General features: G+C 47.6%; 1 protein-coding gene across 1 annotated transcript; it reads left to right on the plus strand.

Annotated features, from left to right (window-relative positions):
* The first annotated feature begins 13,043 nt into the window (after positions 1-13,043).
* Positions 13,044-14,765, plus strand: LOC122369459 (eukaryotic translation initiation factor 3 subunit I-like). The gene has a single exon (XM_043344233.1). The coding sequence runs from the start codon at positions 13,364-13,366 to the stop codon at positions 14,354-14,356; it is 993 nt and encodes a 330-aa protein (XP_043200168.1). The 5' UTR covers positions 13,044-13,363; the 3' UTR covers positions 14,357-14,765.
* The last annotated feature ends 2,575 nt before the right edge of the window (positions 14,766-17,340 follow it).

Consider the following 17,340-nt stretch of genomic DNA (forward strand, 5'->3'; position numbering starts at 1 on the left):
TGGTCTTCTTGGCGAGCAGCCTGGGTCCAGTTCATATAGAGTCCCATTGCTGTTACGTGACACTTATTGGAAAGGGCGACCCCACAAATGGATTCATATAGCCACCATTACACACCTGCACCAGCAGCACCAACGTTTTCTAAAGTGTCCCTTTGATAAGTGGCACTTTGGCAAAGTGACACTTGCCGACTGGCCTTTCTATATGAACTGGGCCCGGCCCTGGTGAGTTGCCGGGGCTGAGCCTGGGACCGATTCGCGTTGGCGCACTAAGGCCCTAGTGACACTTGATTTCAAGCGTCACTATGCGATTTCGGTTCGCGCTGAGCCACTAGCCGATTGGTGTAAAATACCGCTTAGTGTCACTACATTCAAGTGTCACTTGGCCGCCTAGTCTTACTAGCTTCCTAGTGCGCCATCTCGAATCGGCCCCTGCTGACCAAAGGATAGGCCGAGCAGCCTCCAAGCACTCACCGCACCCAGCTGCGGGCGAGCTCGGCTTACGGACAATCCCAAATGGGATAAAGTTTTCCGTCCAGTCCGGATCAGGGGATTGCGGCGTGGAGGAAGATTTGAGTTTCCTGAGGATATTTTGAATACAGAAGCTCTTTATGAAACATGAAACATGCATTTCATATTATTCTAACGGTCAAAACAGCGGCCGATGTCGGTCCGACGTCGCCCCGACGTCGGCTCGACGTCGGCTGGACCTCAGCAATTGATCTCGGTCCGACGTCGGCCCGACGTCGGCTGGACCTCGGCTGGACGTCGGAACATGCGGGCATACCCGACATCCAGCCGACGTCGTGCCGAGGTTAAGGACCGACGTCGGGCCGACGTCGGCATGTTTACTGGGAACATGTTGTTCTGCGATGTAGGTACAGATGTCAGGGTCAGGGTCAAGGTCAACCTAGGTCATCTAAAATTGTTGCGTTTTAGCAAGCTGAATTTACTTTTCGTGAAGTTTCTTTGACTGCATGTTAAGTAAAAGCTTAACTCAGTTCATGATCTCATGTAATAGGCAGGGACACACAAACCAATCTGTGCACACATCAGTACATACACAGACATACACAGACATACAAACACATATCATTGACCTTGACCTAACTTGACGTGAAATGACCACAGCCAGCAAATTAGTCGGATAGTGTGACAAAGAGCTGTTCTAGCTGGCTTGGCACTAATACGGCAGCGTCATCGGTATATGATGGGTTGGCCCGCTGCTTGTGTAGGTATTTTATTCGACATCACCACAATTTTTTCTTACAAGATTTTAAGCTTCGCGGTCAAGAGCAACAGATTCTTTGGGAAGAGACGAATCCAATGATTAGATGACCTAGGTTGACCTTGACCCTGACCCTGGCATCTCTACATCATCGAACAACATGTTCCATGATAGGTGGAAAGTAAGACTGGCAAAAAAGGCCGAAATCAAGGTGTCAAAAGCTCATAAGACCCATAGCCAACGCAAGATATTGGGTATTTGTCATTTAGGTTATGACATCACCTGAAGAATAAGGTCACATCTCCGAAACCAAAAAACACAGAAACTTGAAATTTTCAGTGGACACTAAGAAAGGAATTAGAGAAGCAGCTATATGTACAAAACATCCGGCTTCTAGCAATCAAAATGTTGAGTGCAGAGCAGAAAACTACCTGGGGGTGGGGGTGGCAATCACTGCCCCCCCCTATGTGCGGGCGAGGATTAAATAATTTGAATATCAGGAAAATAATTTATTCATTATTTCAATTTATTCATGTTAAAAACAGGTATTCCAATAGAGTCCCGCTTTTTTATACGTGACCTCCGATTTGTGTAGCATCTAAGTTGCCCAGGGGGCCTCTTATTTGTAGGCACAGTACAGAGAGCCTGCTACTTCGACTACTTGCACAGAGAGCCTCCTTTTTGTACATACAGCTAAGCTTCTACAGGTCGAGCGCCGGTCTTCTATTTGTACGTACAGAGAGCAGTCCCTACTGTTACAGAGGGCCTCCTATTTGTCTAGGGGGCCTCCTATTGGTTAATGGCGCCTCCTATTTGTCCAAGGGGCCTCCTATTCGTCTAGGGGGCCTCCTATTTGTCCAGGAGGCCTCCTGTTTGTCCAGAAGGTCTCCTATTTATCCAGGGGGCTTCTATTTTCCAGGGGGCTTCCTCTTTATCCATGGGGCCTCCTACGTGTTCAGGGGCCTCCTAGTTGTCCAGGGGCCTCCGATTTATCCAGGGGTCTTCTATTCGACCAGGGGTCTCATATTTGTGCAGGGGTCTCCTACTTGTCCAGGGGCCTCCTTTTTTGAAGCGCCTCCTTTTTATTAAGGGAGCCTTTTATTTGTCCAGGGGCCTTCTATTCGTACAGAGGGCTTCTAGCTCCTACTTGTCCATGGGGCCTCCTATTTGTTCAAGATGCCCCTACTTGTTCAGGGGGCCTCCTATTTGTCCAGGGGGCCTCCTATTAGTTAAAGTAGCCTCTTATTTTCCAAGCGGCCTCCTATTTATCCAGAGGGCCCCTATTCCTATTTTAGGGGGCCTCCACTTTATCCAGGGGGCCTCCTTCTTGTTCAGGGGGCCTCCTATTTATCCAGGGGTCTCCTAATTGTCCAGGGGGCCTCCTTTTGTGAAAGTGGCCTCCTGTTTGTCTAGGTCTAGGGCCTCCTATTTCTCCAGGGGGCTTCCTATTTTTCCAGGGGGCTTGCTATTTGTACAGAGAGCCTCCTACTTGTCCATGGGGCCTCCCGTTTGTTCAAGGGGCTTCTTATTTGTACATAGGGCCTCCTATTTGTCCATGGGACCTCCTATTTGTCTAGGGGCCTCTTATTTGTCTAGGGCCTCCTATTTGTCCAGGAGGCCTCCTGCTTGTCCAGAGAGCCTCCTATTTCTCCAGGGGGCCTCCTGTTTTCCGGAGGGCCTCCTACTTGTTCAGGGGGCCTCCTACTTGTTCAGGGGGCCTCCTATTTGTCCAGGGGGCCTCCGATTTGTCCAAGGGGCCTCCTATTTATAGAGAACCTTCTAGAGAACTTTCTATATGAACATCGGACCTCCGTTTGTAAAGTACCTTGTGCGTCTCGGGGGCCTCCGATATTGGGGTCCCAAAATGACAATTGGGGTCCCAAATGTTCGCTTTGGGGTCCCACATGGGACCTCAAAAGCATACAAAGTTACACCCATGATGCAAGGAGCGGTTTATGCCACGGGCATGGACGACATAAAATATAGTATCATTACCTTAGGGAAGTGCAAAGTGCAATTTAACCGTGAGTGCGAGAGCTATCAAGAGTGCTGCTGTAGGCGCCTAAATATTTGATACCAAGTGCATTGCGAAGCTCTTTGAGTGCTACACAGTGCAGCGAGCCAGAAATCGAATGTCGATCGGGAATAAAACATCTATGCTAGATTTCTGAAGCATGTAGGTACGCAAAAATTTAAGCTAAAGGTAGTTCCATAGATACTTGCAAGCATCATTAATATCATACCAGAATTGCCAATCCGAGACAATCCGACAATCCCTTTAGCGACAGGCACGCGTATCAAGGATTTCCTTTACGGGCAGTCGATCTGGTAGCAGGAGGGCAGCTGGCAGAGTGCCAGTATAACCTCGTCAGGGTAGTGGTCCTGCCAGCCTGCGTTCCACGGGTCGTCTGAAAACGGCACGAGACACACGAAATCCTGGTTTTTGAAGTCGTTGGGTTGGTTGTAAGCCCAGTGGGGACTCGAGGACGACACGGTGCCGCAGCCGTCGGCGCCGACGAACTGGCCCTCGGTGATGACGTCGGTGAGGCCCAGCCAGACACGAACACCGCCAGAGGCATTCATGGCGCACTGGTTCTCCTCGTCGGAGCGGGGCACGGCCAGGTGGGCGCCCAGCGCGGCGCACTGGCTCTCCGCCTCGGTGTAGTTGACTTTGTGGTCCAGTTTCTTCAGACAGCGGCCGGCACAGCGGCTGAAGCCGGCCGGACAGGCGCAGGCGTAGGATGTTATACCTAAAAAATAACAATAATGAAGATTAAACAACAATCACATGAAGCAGTGCTTGACTGCATTTTTCATACTGAGCAAGAAAAGCACAATGCAAGCCTGTGCACAGCTGGCGGATGAAGCCATCGCAGATAATTATGAGCATATTTAACCTTCGCCCCAGTGGTGGGGGGGGGGGGCATATGTTACCACCCTGTCGCGTTTTTTTGCGTGTGAATAAAAAACCGCGGCGCGTAGCGGCGCGCCGCTTGGGATAGCTTTTTGCACATCAATTTTAAACAATGTGTGAAATTTTTGACCCAAGGTCATGTCAGGTCAGGTCACCAGGTCAAGTTAACTGACCAAGCCTAAAAATAAGTTTGCAATCATGTCCAGCATGCAGTGTTTGTCAGAGAGGTTTGAAACTTGGTGAGTTGCATGATGTTACGGGTGCCTACAATTTGTATATCTTAGATTTTTTATATCCGTGTGCTAAGGTCAGGTCAGTGGCGTGTAGAGATGTCAATCGGATACCAACTGTTTGGTATACCGATACCAAACCGATACCAACTTGGTATTTGGTATTTCAAGGCGAGTGCATTTGGTATTTTGTTGGTATTATGAATCCTCACTAATGTAAAAGAGGCTGAGAATTTGATAAAAAGTTGGTATTTTCCTCATATTCCCAAGTCGGTTTGATTTCGGTATTTTTCCATGGATATTGTTGGTATTTGGTTTGGTATCGGTATCACGATTTTCCGTAATTGACATCACTAGTGGCGTGACCTTTCCATTATACCTAAGTCAATGGAGAAAAATGAAAATGCCTCTAGATCCGTGTGTAAGCATAGGAACAGTCCAAATATTTCAAAATCACAATGAATTGGACCACCCGTGACGACCAAGGTGTCTTTTTTTCTAATAGCCTCTACAAAGGTCATCCGAGGTCATTTGAGGCTACAAACAGCTTTTTGCTAATAACTCTCGATTGGAAAGAGATAGAACGCTGGGGTTGGTCTCATTGTGTTTGTCTTGCCGGGACGCATCGACTGATATGCAACATGACCTTTTTCGGTCAGGTCATGACCTTGACCTGAGGCCAAATTTTGAAGTTGACCTTTCAAGGTCAAATTATAGTTCATTCAACGCGTCTCGGCGAGAGGAACAATTTTGGCAATAGAAATGTCCAAGCTTTTTTGAGTAGAAAGTTATTGTCGAAAAACACTTTTCGTAAAAACAGTTATTTTTGGAGTTTTTGCCCTCTGGAGGCAAAACCGTTGACCTGAGGTCATTTCTGATGATTACCTTCTCAAATTAAGAGCTCAAAAGCTATCGATTGCTTTCCCCAGCGTTTTTCTAGCTATCATAATTCCTGAGATAATGGCATCGTTTCTGAAAAATATAATGACAATTCGCTAATTTTGACCTTTGATGACCTCTGGTGACCCCAATATTGCTCTAAGATGAAAAATGACTGAAATACTTTCAAACGTACGCATTGAGAGCTATCGACTGCTTTTTACAGCGTCTTTCTAGCCCTCTTAGTTTTTGAGTTAGAGGTGGGTGGTAACATATGCCCCCCCCCCCCCCACTAGGGCGAAGTTGGCTGAGACCGCCACTGGGGCGCGGGATAATTGACCATCGCACTTCGCAGATAACTGAAATGATTTCGAGCGAGAGATAACTAACATTTTATAACATTTTTGAACCATATCATTAAAAACCTATCAATCTCGTTCAGGTCTGTCGTGCCACAGTGAAGAGCAGTAGAGCATCACATTTCGGAACTTTAAACTCTGCTTACCTGGGCATGTGTAGCGAGCCATGTAGCGATCAGTGGTCTGTTGAGAGCTGACGATGGCCGGACCGCGGCAGTCGCCAGAGAACAGCCGGCACGTGCCGTCATCGGGTCCGTAGATGAAGCCGGTGCACTTTTCTGATGACAGAGCTTCACATCGAAGCGCACATAAAAATCTAGAATCGGCAGAGAGTATCTGCACAGCCGGACCGTGGAGGGACACCGGGTCCAGCCAGCGGTACCGGACCGCGGCCGCTGACGTCACCAGGAGCAGCAGCAGTACCGCTCCCGGCCGGGTCATGGCTGCGAGTGGGTCCCCCACTGTTGGCCTCTGGACCTTTTACCAGCCTTCAGCGGCCCCGTGCAAACCCAATAAATGCTCCACTTTTCTACAGCGTGAAGATAGTCTGCAGAAGTGAACTGTCCATCCGGTGAGTTTGTTGTGTGAGAGAAACAGCTTTCAAAGTACCAGAGCCACTTCTTGTCCACAATGCTGAGATCTATTGTGATGGGAAAATGGCCGTTTGGGTAAGGTTTTTGGGTATATGTAAGTGACCCTGGAATTTCTGCATTAGATTGAGAACGTTTATCCATAGCCAGCAACACTACCACAAATACGAGCGGCTGTAAATATGTACAAAGGGATTTAACCCTCGCCCGCACATGCCATTCTCCCATCCTAGAACGCACATGGGGGGAGGGGGTGCCACCCCGCCCCCCGCGCCATTGCGTTTCTGCTGGAGGTAGAGCTTCGCGGCAAAGACCAACAGATCTTTGGGAAGAGACGAATCTAATGGTACCTAATTTCACCTCATTAGGTCAATCATTGACCTTCCAGGTCAGGTCAAACTAAAAAAAATGTTGCTGTTTGGGGTCACCGTTGGAAATATCACGTGCGGTCCCCATCATATCCCGAAGACGCTGCCGTTTAATGCCGAGCCAGCTAGAACAGCTCTTTGTCACACTATCCGACTGGGTTTTTACTGGCTGTGGTCATTTTAGGTCAAGTTAGGTCAAGGTCAAATATATGTGTTTGTATGTCTGTGTGTGTCTGTGTGTATACTGATGTGTGCACCGATTGATTTGTATGTCCCTATTACATGGGATCATGGACTGAGAAGCTTTTACCAAAAATGCAGTCAAAGAAACTTCACAATAAGTAAATTCAGCTCGCCTAAAACGCAATGCTTTTAGATGACCCAGCCCGCGCCCTCGGTCGGCGAGGGTTGAATCATCGTTAGACCTCCCATATTAAATCCATTTGACGAAAAACGATATTTTTCTTCATAACTCAAAATCAATTCGTGCTGGCCCCATGAGCCCAAGGCTGCCATTGGAACGGACACGGAGGAAAACTAAGGTAGTGCGGCCAGATGACACATTGCTCAAACATGCGGGCTCAAAGCACATAAAACACCATCAGGCTATTACGTTTTAAAAGTGAAAGTAAACTAGGCAGTTGGTAAACACTAAAAACACGTTAAAACCCGCGCCCCTTAGGGGGGGGGGGGGCGAAACGGTCCCACTGTCCTTTTCGGTCGATATCTCCTAAATGGCTGGAGATATCGCCACCAAACTTTCAGGACCTCTCCGGCCATCAATTTTACACATTGTGACCAATTTTTTTCCAGAGGCTATGATAGGTTGGCCACAAATGACGTCAGAGTGACGTCATGTTCTGTCATTTTCGACTGAAAAAAGACCTTCGCGAGAAGACCTGTCAGGCCTACAGCTTTGAAGATACAGAAAAATGATCAAGACATTAAAGGTGTAGAATTTACAGGGCTACAAAACAACTGTCTCGGATTTTTGGTATTTTTCAGTTTTGACCCCCAAAAATCAAAAAAACATTTTTTTGGATATATTAGCCAAAAAATCCGAAAAGTTTTTGAGTTAAAAAGAAACGGAATATATGTGATAGTAACTACCGTCTTCTATCTACATACCAAATTTCAGATCGATACCTCGTTTTTTGGCCAAGTTATAGCGAAAACACTGTTCAAAAATGATGACGTCAAATTTTTGAACTCAATTTTTAGCGATTCTAGACCACGTGCGGCAAAACAAACACCACCATTGAACTCCCCGTGACGAGCTGCATCGATTCGATACCCATTTTATGCAAAAATATTAACTTTGAAATTTGACCTAATTTGACCTGACCTTGACCTGACCTTGACCTGATCTTGACCAAAACGTGACATAAGCTGGCCCCAAAGGCTGCCTGACCCACATAATCGCATTTGTCATGTAAAATGGACCATAAAACATGTATCACACGACACTTTCATATTGTGACCCCCCAGTGACCTGACCTCTGTGATCTGACCTGATATCAGTGACCTCAAATAGCAAAATATGTGTTTGAAGAACGGCATTTTTTTCAATAAATTACCAATTTACTCGATTTCACAACACATTTCTTGAAATGCCTGTGAACGGTGAAAATCTGACCTTTGACCTGACCTGTGACGTCATCGGTTTGACCTAGGTCAATGAAATTTGGTCACAAGGTAGTTCATGGGTGGGGCTATCGAACGCCGTTTGAATTGTGAAAATCGGCCGGTAACTTTCCGAGATCTTAGGGGGGGCCGATACGCCCCCCCCCCCCTACGGGTGGTAGGGTCCGCCGGTAGCCCTACGGGGCGCGGGTTAACCCTCGCCGGCCGAGGGGGGGCGGGTGCCGCCCCCCCATAGGGTTTTTTCGCGATAGCTCCGAACACGCTGGCGATAGAGAGCTGAAACTTGGCATACCTGACCTTTGATCCAAGCCGCATCTTTTGACACCAACCGCATTTTTGGGTCAGGTCAGGTCACTGACCTATGACGTCATAAGTGAACCTCTGCACGGTCTTCAGATGTCGCAACTTCGCAACGCCCTCACTGCCAGAGGAGATGTCACAGGGAAATGAAACTTGCAGGATCTAGTATCCATTATGAGTCCCACAACTTGTATATCTCGGATTTTTCCTAAAGGTCATATGAGGTCAGGTCATTTTCGTGACCTCACCATTATAAGTCAATGGGGAAAAATGAAAACTGCTATTCTGGCGCCGGGAACGATCTCCAACTATCTCAAGCACACAGAATCGTGATTTGATGCACTCCTTGCAAGGTTAGATGCGTCACTTTTGCAATGTTGACCTTGCGTGACGTCATTTATGACGTCATCAAGGTCATATTAGTTTTTCGTCAATAACTCTTGATCAAATTGAGCTAGCGAGTCGGGAAAGTCACCAATGGACTCAGGAAGACCTGCCGAATCGAATGATATGCGACATGACCTCTTTCGACCAACTTCGTGACCTGGGGGTGCTGACCTGACCTTGACCTGAGGTCAACACCCCAAGTTGACCTGACCCGGACAAAAAAGTATACCATTCGACGCGCCTGAGCGAGACGAACACGATGCTGCCAAAATCGGCGCCCTGCGGCCGTTTTTTGCGAAGTTATTCACCAAAAACTGAACCGTACCCTGGGGCACTTGACCTGACCTCAGAGGTCACCGGTTGACCTAGGACCTTAAAATCGGGTACCAATCTCTGCGTCTCGTAACGGCGCACACGCTCGTTTTTTCCGCGACGCGCTAGCTCCACCAGGGGCGAAACGGCGAGGGGGGGTCGTACCCGCCCCCCCCCCCCTCGGCCGGCGCGTATGTAGAAAACCAATAGGTCCGGCGAGGGTTAACCCGCGACCTGGTGGGGGGGGCTATTTTTTGCCCCCCCTCCAGACTTTTCGATATATCTCCAGAACCACTGCGCCGATCGTCACCAAACTTTCAGTACCCTCCCGGACATCAATTTTACACATTGTGACCAAAAATTTTTCCAAAGGCTATGATAGGTTGGCCGGAAATGACGTCAGAGTGACGTCATGTTCTGCCGTTTTCGACCCAAAAAAGGGTTTCGCGGGAAGAGCTGTCAGGCCTATAGCTTTGCAAATACAGAAAAATGATACAAACATAAAAGCTGTAGAATGGACAGGGCTACAAAACTGCTATCTCGGATTTTTGAAATTTTTGGATTTTGACCCCCAAAAATAAAAAAATAGATTTTTTGAATATAATAGCCAAAAAATCCAAAAAGTTTTTTGAATTTCGAAAAACCGGAATATATGTGATAGTCCTTACCGCCTTCTATCTACATACCAAATTTGAGATCGATACCTCTTTTTTGGCCAAGTTATAGCGAAAAAACTGTTCAAAATTGATGACGTCAAATTTTCAAACTCACTTTTCAGCAATTCTAGACCTCGTAGCGCAAAACAAAGACCACCATTAGACTCCCCGTGACGAGCTGCATCGAATCAATACCCATTTTATGCAAAAATATCAACTTTGAAATTTGACCTTTTTTGACCTGACCTTGACCTGACCTCCACCAGAAAGTGACCTAAACCGTACCTGATGGTCTTATAACCAACACCATTGAGTTGGAAATGAAAAACTGGCCATAAAACATGCATCGCATAACCTTAGTAAAGTTGGGTTCCAGTGGTGACCCTTGGTGACCTTTGGTGACCTGACCTGTGACCTGACCTGGTATGACCAGTGACCTCTAACAGCAACATATCTACTAGGCAACTCACGCCCTATCGCTGATTCCCGACAAAATGCGTTTTCCTCGGTGTTATAGCGCATTCCCTAGAAGACCCGTGAACGGTGAAACATTTCATCTTTGACCTGACCTGTGACGTCATCGGTGACCCCGAGGTCAATAAAATTTGGTTTCCTTCGACAAATTTGACAGGCCTTTCGAACGCCGTTTGAATTTTTCGGATCCGTCCAGTAGTTTCGGAGATACGAGGGGGGGCAAAAAATAGCCCCCCCCCCACCAGGTCGCGTTATAAACAGACCCCACCAGGGCGCGGGTTAAAACACCAGGGGCCGTATTCACGTCGATCTTTTTCGTAAGAATTTTCTTAAGTTTGACCTACTTCTTAAGTAAATTTTTTTAATCACGTGAACTCCATCGATAAAAACTTAAGAAGTGTCGACGTGAATACCAAATTATACTTACGAAAGAAAATCGACTTACGAAGTCGACGTGAATACGGCCCCAGATAAAAGAAAATGAGGCCTACGAGGGGTGAGCGAGTGAAATAAGTGAAGCACTAAGTGCTGTCACATTTTCTGACCGCCGCCTTGAAGGCGCGGAGGGTGGGCATGCTGCGGACAGACTGTGGAAGTCTATTCCAGGTTACCGCCCCGCGGTATGAGAAGGATCTCTTCTGGCTGGCTGACAGTCTGCAGCGCTGCACATGCAGGTCGCCGCCATCGGAGCCGCGCGTCTCCCGGGTCGACACCACGCTCCGGGGCACCAGGAGCTCTCGCACGTTGGAGGGTGCGCCGTCCGTCCGCAGCAGCCTCCACACCTTGGTGACGTCCCGGCACGCCACCAGGGCCGCGATCCTCGGCTAATCAAGAGAATTTAGAGATGATGTGATGTGCTCGTGCTTTTTAACCCGCGCGGGGCTGGGGTCTCCAGCCGAACGCGCGGGGCGGGGGGGGGTGTAAATTTTACCCCCCTGTTATCTCCCGAACTAATGGTCCGATTTGGAAAATTCGAACGCCAATCGAAAGATCTCATCACGAACAACTAAAAACATGTACTTAATTTAAAGTTTGAGGTCCAGGTCAAGGTCAGGTCAAGGGTACAAATTGCAAGTTTCTACAGTATCGGCCTTGCACCGTAGTTGCCGAAGAATGGAGTCATGGACTGAGACTGATTGCCCAAAACGTGTTCTTAGGCTACCAAGACAATATTCGTTGCATACAATATCATTCAGAGGTCAAGGTCAAGGTCAGGGGGGGGGGGTTAAATTTACTCCCCCCAGCCCCGCGCGGGTTAAACCCCGTTACAACATTTGCCGAAAAATTGATTAGCTCCTGTATTTTGTGCATCTGTCCCTTGGCCGCCCCACCCCTCACACAAAGACGCGGAGGTGGCGCTGACCCTTTTAAAAGTGGCGGCGACCTTCATGATATGCGGGAAGACGTAGGCCTGGACGATGATTTTAAGTGCTTCAGGAGTAAAATAGTGTCTGAATCTTTACAGCGAAAGAGAAAAAGAATTTTGTTGCACTTTTGGACGACAAACGTGATGTGTTCCTCCCACGACAGGATTGCATCAGCAGTGACACCGATAATTTTTAGGGCTTTTGAGGGCTGAATCAAAGAGCTCTCCACTTCGAACTTGAAATGATGGGTTTTTGTTACGTTTTGCTATAGTACCTACCAACAATCATGAAATCGGTTTTGTTGCTGCTACCTATTCATTTTCAATGAGTTCGCTCCGAACCGGGCATGAAGCTCGCGCATGGTGAGCTCCAGCCTAGCTCGGAGTTCGGCCAGGCTCGGCCCGCAGGTGAGGCACAGCCTACATGAAGGGCATCGTCCCCGTACGAGGCGCCCATGGGTCAGATGTGCCGGAAGGTCTGATCACTTGATGTGAACAGAATGAAGAGGATTGGACCGATTATCGAGCCCTGGGGCACGCCGCAGGGTACAGACAGGGTCACATCCCCACCCCTAACGATCTAACAACGTCCAGCGAGATATCTGGAGAACCAGCCGACGTCCGTGACTCCATACCATGAGGTCTGGTATGGGATTCCATACCGTGACTCCATACTTGGTGAGGAGGATCGAGGACACCATGATTGACGGTGTCAAACACCTTCGATAGATCGATCGCCGCAACCGACGATACGAGACCACGGTCGGTGCTGTGCTGCTGACCAAGCGCTCGACAGCGCCGATCACCGCGTCCTTTATTGCCTTTATTGCCCCAAAAGTGGCTCCGTGCTACTGCTATCTCACATTTCCGTAGGAGCCTCTCCCGACAACTGGCGGCAAAACTGTAAAGCCTTAGTTACTAACTACCTAGATAGCGCTGCTATCGCTTCTATTATGGCCATACGACGTTATAAAGGCCATATATCAACGTAGTTGGTGGTCAATTGACTAGCGCTGGATTCTTGTGCTGAACCACAAGTAGCACAGGAGTGGACATTCATAAGTGATCGTCGATTTGCAACTGGCAAAGTGTCGGGTTCTCTTGGGGGTGATAATGCAGAAAACCTGCTGCTCTAGTCTTGCTAAAGACTAGAAGACTTTCAAGCAGCTTCATATATTTTTTAAGTGGTATCGAATATCCACAGTCTTACATATAAAATTTTAGGAGTTCCGTTATCACTTTTTTGTTAAAAATATTCGAGATATGCTAATAACAAAAAGCGCGAAGGTGCTCACACTCTTCACTACTAGAAATCTAGCATCCGGTATGAATTTATAATAAAGTAGGTCACGACAACATAGTTTTTTATTTTCGAAACTTTAATATATTAAATTCATTAGAGCTTAAAAATATTCATGGGAATTAATAAAAGATACTGACGGAAATTAAGCCCCTTTTTATTTTTTGACGTCAACAAATTATCTTTAAATGCGTCGTATCTGTCGCTGCGCCACTTAAGTATACAACATGCCGAATTTTATGTCAATTGTGCGCGGTGTTTGGTAGTTTTGGTACTGTAATGAATTTGAGGAATTTTAGGTATTTTGTGGAGCAAGCAGATAATTGTTAGAGGCACCCAGAGTTCATCTTGAAGCCAACATGAAGCCGCTTATGCTTCACGGTCACGAGCGTTCTATAACGCAAGTACGCTACAACCGTGATGGTGACCTTCTTTTTTCGACTTCGAAAGATAGCAAGCCAAATGTTTGGTGGTCAATCAACGGTGAGAGATTAGGCACATTCGATGGCCATAATGGAGCAGTCTGGTGCTTTGACATTAACTGGGACACCACCAGGTTTGTGTCTGGTGCTGCAGACAACACACTCCGAGTCTGGGATTGTGAAACTGGCAAACAGCTGGGAGAGGCCTCATGTAAGTCTGCTGTCCGAACCAGCTCCTTTAGCTACAGTGGCAAGATGATTGCATACACTACAGACAAGGCCATGGGAAATCCCTGTGAAATTTTTGTGGTGGACAGCAGGACTGCTGATGGCTTAAACTCTGCTGACCCCATCGTGAAAATTCCCATCACCAACGGCCCGAAGGTGACGTCCATGCTCTGGGGACCTCTTGACGAGTACCTTGTCACTGGTCACGAGTCTGGCGAAGTGGTGCAGTGGGACCTGAGGAGTGGAAAGACTGAGGGCAAGAAGACGATCATGACCCATGAGCACAGCAACAAGATCAATGACATGCAGCTGAACCAGGATGGCACCATGTTCATCACTGCCTCCAAGGATCACACTGCAAAGCTGTTCGACATGGCAACCCTGGAGCCCATGAAGACCTTCAAGACGGAGAGGCCTGTGAACAGCGCCTCAATCAGCCCCATCAAGGACCACATTGTGCTTGGCGGAGGACAGGACGCCATGGACGTGACAACCACCTCCTCGAGGCAGGGCAAGTTTGAGGCCCGCTTCTACCACCTCATCTTTGAGGAGGAGTTTGCTCGTGTGAAGGGCCACTTTGGCCCCATCAACTCGCTGATGTTCCACCCCGATGGCAAGAGCTTTGCGTCTGGTGGAGAGGACGGCTACATTCGCCTGCAGGAGTTTGACCCTGCCTATTTTGAGTTCAGGTTTGACTACTAGGCCCTGGTGTTAGCTTTTATACGAATGGTGTTGGCGGCTGACCTGCTGGCAGCATGTCATTGGTCCAGTGGGAAACTGGGCCGTGGCGTGCCGGCGCCCTTGACGTTCACCCTGAGCTGACCATTTGTTTGGAAGGGGATGGTCTGATCTGATTGGGCCATCCCCTTCCACAGCAGAATCTGTTACTGGCTAGGGTGGTGTAAGGTGTTTGGACGAGGGCTTGTGCTGTCAACGTGGTGAGCAGGCCTGGCAGTGGTTGAACATTTCCAATGACTTTACTTTCCTGGAATTCTTTTCCAGACAGTATGAGTAGAGCTACCTTCTGAAATTATTTATAGATCATTTGTTAATCTTGTTTTGGCAGCATTGAGTTAATGATCAATACATCTTGCTGGATACCTATCTACAATTGTTGTTTTCTGCTAAGCTGCAGTGTTTTTTTTTGCACTGATTGTTGAGTGCGCATTGTGTTTTGGCTGGTATTTTTTCATGCTTACACTTAGTAAATTTATCCTAGGCAATTGCATTAATTTCATAAGTAAATAAATACTGACTGGGCAAAACATAGGAATGGGAGGGAGCTTACCTACATCTCATTATTTGAGTGCTGCTATTGCTTATTGTTCACAGTACACGAATAGCAGGTTATTTTGCTAGATGTCTAATAACTTAAGTCGTTTTGTACAGTTTTGCCTTCATCGCATTTTGGTACTTGTTATGGCGTGGAATGGTGCAGCCCTATAGCCTTGGTGCAGTCACGCTGGTAATTGGAACACAACGCATAGTATTTTCTTATTGCTAGGGTTCATTGGCCTGACAAAGTGGGTCAGCCATGTAGCCTAAATCCAGGCCTAAATCCTTGCACCAGTGGAATTCACTGGTTGTCCACAGACTGGTACCGCTGGGCTACTGAATTCGATACCCGACTCGATTCGACCCGTTATTGATTCGCTGACGACGATATGTATAATACATATTGAAAGCGCTCCGACCCATTCGATCTCCTTGTGGAGTAAGTCCTAGTATTTCATCAATTTAATTCCATCTCCACATCATGTCATTACGCTGGGCTACTGGTTCCAGCGACCATTGCGATTGCACCATAACCCTATCGGCTTGGACATCGAAAGATCAATGGTGCTGAAAAGTATATTAACCGATATTGTCATCCAGAACAGACGGAAACAACTCCATCCAAGCTAGCAGCATTGTTGGTGTTCTTGTTCAGTGTTCACCTGTGGGTGGGGGAGTTGCTCTGACGTTGGGTTGGGTTGTCGTGACTTCAGTGAATATCAAGAAAATAGGACATCGCATTCTCTTCATTAACTAATGTTTGCAACTTTTCAGAAGCGTGGCACAACGTGAACACTGAACGGCATGGCATTCTTTCTATGCCCTGCCCCAGAATTCCTAAACACCACGCTCGTGGGACTTGTGTTTTGCTCTGAATCTTCGTTCGGATGGGAGGCATGGAGGCATGGCTGGCTTCAGATTTTCTTTATTGAACCGTTACGGGAAGGCTGTGGTGGCCGTGGTAATTATAACCTATAACGCATTAACATTGCACTTCCTGTTGAAATCTGAACCCCAAATTACGAAAGGTCAGTCCTGAAGGTCAAGTTGTCTCTTTATTGCTTCAACCCTGCAGCGCCTTGCCTGCAGCTTAACCCTCGCATGTGTGCGGCGTTTGCCAGCTTCTAATGTGTAGGGGGGGGTCTGTTGGACCCCCCACCCCTGGCCGTTTGGCCCCTGATCGAGCTAGAGCTTCGCGGAAAAAACGAGCGTGTTGCCCGTGACGAGAGGAAGCCGATGATAACCAATTTTGAGGTCCTAGGTCATTGGTTGACCTTCCAGGCCAGGTCAATGACCCAAAGCCGGGAAAATCGGGACCTATTAGAAAGTCGTCAAGTGTGGCTGCTAAGGTGTTTTTCGGGGTAGGTACTAAATCTAATCACGAATATCGTGTTAGTTTTGATCACAGATGATGTCTAAGCATTTAGACCAGGTCGAGTCAGGTCAGGTCAGGTCAACCAGTAGGGGTTGTGACGGGTATTCGTAGTACGTGTCAACCGCCTCTGACAGCTTCGTAACATGTTACGAAGGCACCAAAACTACTTCGTAAATGTTCCAATGGTTGCTAAATTCGAGTTTAGCTCCAAAAACTAGCCTAGAAACATGTAAAAATCGAAAAAAGCGACCCGAGGTCACCAAAGGTCAATGACCTGACCTGACCTTCAGGTGACCTTGACACCCACCCTAATGCATATGAGCAACATCAAATCACATGTTTTGACGTTTGAAACCACGAAAAGCTTGCAAACGCGCGGCTAATGCGAGCCGACATACGCGGAATCGCGATTCCGGCCAAGCATGGTCTCGGAAAAGAGGTCACAGGTCAAAAGTCATTTGGGTCAGGGTCATGAAATTTTTAGGGTAGGTGTAAAATTGATCAAGGCGAGGGTACTGTAAGTTTCGTCGCGATTGGCCGCTTTTTACGCGAGTTATTCGCGAAAAACCATGGGGGGTCCATCCGACACCCCCTACTAGAGGTGGAAATGACTAACGTTTTCCAAAATCTTGACTAATGACTGACTAATGACTAATGACAATTTTGGTTGACTGACTTTTGACTGACTAATCTTTGGTCTCAAAAGGCTTGATTGACTAATGAATGACTAACGCCATTTTTCTTGATTTTGACTAATATTTGACTAAATTTCGGAATTTGTTAGCACTGCGTAAATAATTCCGATCGACACCGGAAAAACACAAATCGATCCCAAATTTTCTACCTAATCATTTTATGGCCAACGCGATGCGAAGCCACCGCAAGATATCTTGTCGGCCGCTACGACGCCTGGTTAGGGAGATAACAGGCGGGGAGGAGGGGGGGGGGGTAAAATTTATCCCCCCAGCCGGGCGCATTCGGCCGGCGACCCCCAGTGGGGCGCGGGTTAACCCTCGCCCGACCCTGGCAGGGCATT

The sequence above is a fragment of the Amphibalanus amphitrite genome, unplaced genomic scaffold (genome assembly GCF_019059575.1).
Source record: "Amphibalanus amphitrite isolate SeventyFive unplaced genomic scaffold, NRLGWU_Aamphi_draft 001037F_arrow, whole genome shotgun sequence".
NCBI classification, from domain to species: Eukaryota; Metazoa; Arthropoda; class Thecostraca; order Balanomorpha; family Balanidae; genus Amphibalanus; species Amphibalanus amphitrite.